Here is a 7,245-nt window from a genome sequence, read left to right on the forward strand (position 1 = left end):
TTTTTTTTGTGAATTTCAAAAGCTATCAAGCTGGTGGTACATTTTCTTTAGAATTGCAGCTCACCCGAGCACAAAAAATCTGTAAAGTTATCCAGGCCATTTACATTAATATGATCACACCGACCGAAAGAAAAAAGAAGAGAACTAGTTACTTAAGCAACTAATTTCAGCTTCTGTCTCGCCACTGATACCCCTTCGAGGCATCTCCTGTTCCTGTCCTTTGAGGCAGTCCACACCATGCACAAAAGGTGTACATACAATACTTTCTGGCTGCCTTCTAGACTGAACAACCCGTCTACATCAATGATAATTCCACCATGGTTATTTTCGTATCCGATTCCATGCCAAATAATCCAAGAAAAAGTTACGTGTTGTTCAGTAATCAGTACACGTCAAAAAAGCATACACCAAATATATTGTCATTGTTCTCTCATAAACAAGTGTACAATGGTTGGAGAGTTTCCTTAAGGTGTCGCTGCTTGTTAATTTATTATTAACTCCTTTATTATACATTATCTGGACTTTGGTGAGAATAACAAATACCGAATGTACCGAGGGGGTTATTATCTTTTTTAGCTTGTTTTATGTGTAGTATGAAGGATCTATGTCCCCTTGTTCGTCCAACACAGGTAGGGGTTGGGGCAATGATAGGGTAAATGAAGGGTTTGAGTTACCTAGTTAATGTATATTTAAGTGATGCAACAATCTGGGTTCAGGTAGAAGAAATTCTTTTCGTATGTTAGAGACTAAATGAGTGATAGGAGATGAATTAGGTACAATAATCAGGATATTATTTGTATTATCTCAGACAAATGGTCCACAAAACAGTTTAAAAAAAGGACTCCAAAAGCCTTATGCTAAATCATTTTACTTTTATTTTCATGTTGCAAAATATTCTCAATTTATGAGCTCTTTTACATTTGGAGAGCACCTCAAACTCTTCCTTGCAGGAACATTGATTGTAATAACGCACATACAATCTTCAGTTTTGTGGAATAAGCCAAAATCTTATGATGTACTTAATTCTTACAGTTATGGACAAACCAAAGGACCCTCGGGATATCTTTTAGATGACTTGGTTAGCTTACTAGAGATTAGTTTTTCATCATCAGTTTCAGTAAACAGAATATTGTTTCTTAATTGTGGTTATTTTAAAAAAGAAGGAAGGTTTAGCAGTAAGAAGAATGAGTAAAAGACAAGACATTTAAGGTATGGGATAAAAGAGAAGATCTGAAATTAGAGAAAACGGAGATAACACGTACTCAATCTTGTGATGTCTATTATTTGTCATTCGTAGTACTTCAACAAAAAAAAAAAAACTTTTATTCGTAGTTGTCACTTGAGGCTTCTATAGGAAACTGAAGGAATCCTTTGGATCGAAATATGAAAGCCTGAGCTGACAATTAAAGGTAAAACTTGAAAGTATGTGGATCAGCATACAGGCTAAATGAAATTTGCCAAAATTTCTTTTGCTGCTAGATATATTACTTAAAGGTATACACTTATCAAAAGAACATTTTTTAAAGGTATTTGCGTTTTCGTTTAAAACTTTTGTTTGTAATCTGTATATACTTCCATCTATTCATGGACAGTAATTATTTTGAATTTCTTTGTATATAGTGATTCAAAGTAATTGTTCTTTCCTTTGTCATCTGCCCTTCTGATTTCTTATATTTTCTTATTAGCAAATTTATGAGCATGTGCTGCTTTTTTTACTTCAATCGTAGTCTTATCTAAACAGAGTTGATGTTTACAATAGTTTACATATATATTAGTTTTGACCAAGATTATCTAATTTAGGTGGTATGGGACTCACTGGCGCGGGAGGTTCTTCGTCAAGCTTCTGGTATTTTTTACAGTACACTTTAACAAAATTAAATTTTTAGTTGTTCAAATGCTGCCATTACCATTATCTGCAATATTAGGTGTTTTAATTCATAGCCTGACTTTTAAGCACCAAGTACTGAAAATTACTTTTAAGTGTTGGAGCTGATTTGATGAATAAGCAGTTACGCGTTAGTGCATGGTTCGATTGATAACCAATTGACATGATAGTGAAACTGCTTTATAGGTGCATTAGTTCTCATGTAGCTTGTTCAGTCTAGGTGTGCTTTAGCCTTTATTTTTGCAGAGGTTCCTTCCACTCGTACACTGGTGGTGAGAACATGATTATCCGCTGCAATTTCGTCTGCGTTACTGGGTGCTCTTGAACTGATGAATTGAAAAGTTTCCCTACAAAAATGTTGATGTTTTGACACTATTGCTTCCAACATGGATATGTGGTTTAGGTACTGCTCTTAGTTTGCCCTTTCATTATGCTGAATTTGGTTTGCCAATTTGATGATTCAGATCCATCTGCAAGCGCTGATCTGGCTGTGGTTCTGATGCAAGAAGGATTGGCACACATACTTCTTATTGGTAAAAGGTAAGCTTCACAATCTGATAATCCTCTTGAATATAAATTTTAAAACAGATCTTGAGTCTCTCCTTTTCTTTTATTTAAATAAGATGGTATGATTTAAAAGACGAATGAGAATGACAGAATTTCTATTGCGGACTTATATGAATGTTTAAGGCTGGGTTAACTAGATAGTCTGGCATGATTTAGCCTTATTTACTTGTTAATGTTGTGTTAACAGCGTGACTATTACTCGTTCTCGTATAGAGACTTCTATACCACGCAAGCATGGACCAGCCATTGCAGGTTATGATAAGGTATGTCTCCTTTTGTTTCAGCTTTTGTATTATTTAATTATCTTGAACATGATATCTTAGTGAATATGAGTTCTTAACTTTGTTTTGCAGGCGTTAAACAAGTTCTTTGATAATGTTCTACAGGTAGACTTTGACAACTTTCTTAATGTTGCTTAATGTTCATAAGCAATATGTGACAAGTTCTTATTTCTGTTTCAGGCCTTTGTTAAGCATGTTGATTTCAAGGTAGTTCGCTGTGCTGTGATTGCAAGTCCAGGATTCACCAAGGTATTCTTTGTTTTTGCCAGTTCTTTCTTGTAAAGTTACACTTCTTTGCAAGTCAAACATTTATGCTATGTTACAACTGAAAGAACGTGCATACCTAAGTTTATCTCTACTATGCATATGTTATTTAATTGTTGTATATATCTTCAATCTTTTTCTGCGTATTAAATGTGCAGGATCAGTTTCATCGTCACCTGTTGTTGGAAGCCGAAAGGAAACAGCTAAGACCTATAATAGAAAATAAGTCACGCATAATTCTTGTCCATACAACCTCGGGATACAAGTGCGCCCATCTCTCTCTTTCTCTCCTATTTTATTACAATTCACCTACTTTTTTTGTCTAGTTGATATGTTATGATTTATGATGTAAAATCATTGTCAAGCACGATTGTTTAAGCCCAAAAGTTTTTATCTGGTTGACAGACATAGTTTGAAAGAGGTTTTGGAGGCCCCAAATGTAATGAATATGATAAAAGATACAAAAGCTGCCAAAGAGGTATTTCATGACCCTTGCTCAACATATTATGATCTTTATTATTCTTATACTTATGTTCGTTTAAAAGTCTTTTTCTTACTCATATCGAATTACAGTTTCTTTTTCTCTTCCAATCTTAATCAGGTCCAAGCCCTAAAGGAATTTTTCGCCATGCTTTCAAATGTTAGTTTCTACCCTTGATCTCTCTATTTTTTTTTTATGTTTCTTAATAAGTTTGGGATATTTCAGATTGTTTTCTTTCATTAGCTAAGAGTGCAAGCAGATTGTTTGTCTTTGAAGTTATATTGCTGGGTCTTATTGGTGTTTGTTTTTATCTATCTGTCATCTTGGGTTCTGTGTTGGGCCTGAGAATTTCAAATAAAAGTCGAGTTGTTTTACTATGCATGACGGAGATCCCTGTTTTAAGGAAATCAAGGTGGACTAATCTGAAATATTTCAAGATTAAGAACAGACTCATTTCAACCTACCTTGGTTGAATTTATTTTCAGCAAGGATCTGTCATAATTCTTAGATATTTCCAACCAACAATTTTGAACTTTTATTAAATTTTAGGGCATCTCAGCTGTATCTGAGATGTGCAATAAGTTTGATGCCTACTTAGAGATCTGCCTACTTGACGAGTGAACGATTCTTTGAAACTAAAACATTCACAAATGATCTCTTTGCACCTAGGAATGCATAAGTTGAGGATGATTTGAGGCTTATGAGGTTTTGGCTGTTGAGTATTTGAAACATCAGAGGCTGGCTCATATTCTTTGTAAAGCTTCTAGACTAAGAAAGAAATTCTTTTTAGCTGGAAATTCTGCAAATGGAAGTTGTAAATTCTTGCTAATCAATATATCTGTAGTGCCACCACGAGTTTCTTAGTTGGATCTTTAGTTGACCAATGTTGAATTTAGTTCGAGGAATATTCGTCTGCAACGGTGACGCCATATTGATATGAGAGGGCTAGAGGAAAAATTATCATCTGAGATGCCCCCCCCCCCCCCCCCTCTTTTACTTCTTTGCAGAAAGTATACAATAAGTCTGTCTGAATTAAAACACTTTTGCTTAATTCCCAGGTCTATAGGCCATTACGTCTAAACACTAGAGTTACATTACATGAATTATGATATTCATTGGATATATATGATGCTGCTTTTCATTTTTTTGAAGTAACTGAGAAGGATAACACCGTTTGTTATAAGTTTTTTCCGCTCTCTTTTTAAGAATTTGCAATAAATTTATGGCATTTCCTCTTTACTGAATCTCTAATATTTATATGAACGAACTTCACCATTTATGAAGTTAAATGTACTTCCACTTGTCAAAAAGGAGGTAATACAAAAATTACAGCATATCTGTATAGTTACATTGCCACAACAAGTATGTGAGAATTTGATATTGGAGGTTTTATTCCTTATTTTTAAATATATTTTAGTGGAAGCTTATGTTTATGTTAGAATTTGATATTGGAGTGTTTTCTTTTTCTTATTTTAAGATATATTTTAGTAGTGGAAGTTTAAGTTGCTTTTTTGGTACTTCCCTAGGATCCTGACCGTGCATGCTACGGACCAAAGCATGTTGAAGTTGCTCATGAACGAATGGCTGTCCAGACACTTCTCATTACTGACGAGCTCTTTAGGTGAGCTATCTACTGGTTCCCTGGTTGAACTGATGGGCTATACGAGCAATAAAAATGAAAGTGTGTTGTTGTATGGATTAAGATATAGCTTGATGATATATTTACCTGCAACTCATGTTCTTCTAGTTGATAAATATCTCTTTTTACGTGCTTAGCTTTTGAATATGGGGTCTTTGGTGCATAGGATTTGTCTTTTTCATTGCTGTTGTCATATTTGAACATGTAATAACTTTGTATCTTCATATCACATTGGATTATAAACGGTCAAGAGGAGAAGTTGCTTTCATGAGATATTTGTCCAACATATCTACTCTTTATGTGAAATTCAAAAGTGGCCGCTAAGATTTAAAAGTTCATGTACCATGTCAATACATGGTCCAGAAGATCAATAGAACATCCCCTCAAGCGCTTGTGCAGAGTGCCAAACCCCTGTTTCATGGGTGAAATAGAACTAATTCCCTTCATTTTCTATTGTTTTCTTTTCTTACTTTTTCCCATAAATGAACCTGCCAATTTAGTTGTTGTCCGTTTCTTTGGAATCGAATACATGATATCCTTAAACCGACTTTATTTTTGAGGAACATGTGAGTGGTGAGAGTAAGTCGTTGGCTAGGGCTTTGTGTAGTAACTTGATGAGATGTAAACATCTTACTGTATCTCTTTCACTCCTTAGTGTATATAGTTGGTTGATTGTATATGAGAAATATCTAAAATCTTCTGATTTGTTGACAGGAGTTCTGATGTAGCAACGAGGAAAAAGTATGCTAATCTGGTTGATTCAGTCAAGGATTCAGGTGGTACTGCTCTCATTTTCTCGTCAATGCATGTTTCAGGAGAACGTGAGTATATAGTTACTCTAATGTTAATTTCCTTTTCCTCCTAGCATTTACATCTGTCATTCCCAGTTAGACTATATTTTACTCGGTCCTTGGTTAGTATTTTACGGAACAGGTCTCTTGGAAATTGATTCGTCTAGTGTCATCTAAATGACTCGAACCATATATCCCTTTCTGTGCACATGTTCATTGTCACATTCACACTTTAAATCTTTTTCCTTCCATCCTGCAAACACACATGCTTTACTGCATATTTGGTTAGACTGATTAAAGTAATTCTTGGTTGGGAGAACAGAACTGGCACAGATAACTGGCATTGCTGCGATCCTTCGTTTTCCTTTGCCGGAACTGGAAGATATAGAGATGTGAATGAAGAAAGGCCGTTCGTGGGTAATGTTATATTTACACTCCTAAAAATGCCATACACACCAGAACAGACTATTCACTATAGAAAGAGCGAGAAACTGAAGCTGTAATCATTCTTAGGAATGGAGATGGCCGTGTTGTTGTACATCCAAATTTTGTCTTTTTTATTAACTAAAATGTAATGTATCGTTGCCTGTTGAGATGTACTATACCATTGTAGCGGTATTTTTCATCGCAGGTTTCTGCTTATAGGAGCCCCATTTTAATGTATTCACTTCTTTCATGTTCAATTAGAATATCTTTATTCAGTGGTGCGCTGATGTAACAAGTCTTTGGACTCTTGATTGTTAAGTGAAGTTCTCTTGTTATTGACAGCTGCTCTGGTTTTGCTGTTGTTTCTCTGACAAGCACATTGTTTTGATTCTTTTTATTGTTTCTCAGGAGTTTGGCTCGTTTCCTCTCATTTTCCAGATTTTTTCTTCGTTTTCCTTTGTATATTCATAGAAAGGAAAACGATGGAGTGATACCTACCACCTCATCACTTCTCAACCAATTTTTCATCAGTTTTTTTTTTTTCCGTTTTGGGGCTCGATTAAAACCGGATTTAGGTTCGCGCTTGGAACTTTCACTCGGGGGTAAAGAACTTCCTATCAAAGGTGACTCAATTAGAGTGATTTTATTTTGCGTCTCACAACTCACACTAGTTGTGTGAGACCTCTTTTTATCTCACATATTTGTGGACCCATATCTTACACATCTGGGTCTACAAAAATTTTGGGACCACACAATTGTGAGACAAAAAAGAAGTCTCACACAACTAGTGTCAGTTGTGTGAGGCACAAAATAAAAAATTTAGTATTCCTAGAGCTGGAATTCAAGACTTTTAGTTAACGATGGAGTGATACCTACCACCCTATCACAACTTTTAATGGTGATTTTTGAAA

The 7,245-nt window shown here is 35.1% G+C and overlaps 1 protein-coding gene across 1 annotated transcript in view; it reads left to right on the top strand.

The window, feature by feature from the left end:
- The window catches only part of LOC109214692 (protein PELOTA 1), a 9,232-nt gene extending 2,538 nt beyond the window's left edge, over positions 1-6,694 (top strand). Inside the window, exons 6-16 of the mRNA XM_019378638.1 lie at positions 1,801-1,846; positions 2,350-2,425; positions 2,640-2,715; positions 2,806-2,838; positions 2,914-2,982; positions 3,156-3,262; positions 3,403-3,475; positions 3,599-3,637; positions 5,005-5,099; positions 5,832-5,938; positions 6,231-6,694. Of these exons, the coding sequence (XP_019234183.1) occupies positions 1,801-1,846; positions 2,350-2,425; positions 2,640-2,715; positions 2,806-2,838; positions 2,914-2,982; positions 3,156-3,262; positions 3,403-3,475; positions 3,599-3,637; positions 5,005-5,099; positions 5,832-5,938; positions 6,231-6,304 (795 nt within the window). The 3' untranslated portion in view covers positions 6,305-6,694. The remainder of the gene's footprint in view (positions 1-1,800; positions 1,847-2,349; positions 2,426-2,639; positions 2,716-2,805; positions 2,839-2,913; positions 2,983-3,155; positions 3,263-3,402; positions 3,476-3,598; positions 3,638-5,004; positions 5,100-5,831; positions 5,939-6,230) is intronic.
- The last annotated feature ends 551 nt before the right edge of the window (positions 6,695-7,245 follow it).

Source organism: Nicotiana attenuata, unplaced genomic scaffold (assembly GCF_001879085.1).
Source record: "Nicotiana attenuata strain UT unplaced genomic scaffold, NIATTr2, whole genome shotgun sequence".
NCBI classification, from domain to species: domain Eukaryota; kingdom Viridiplantae; phylum Streptophyta; class Magnoliopsida; order Solanales; family Solanaceae; genus Nicotiana; species Nicotiana attenuata.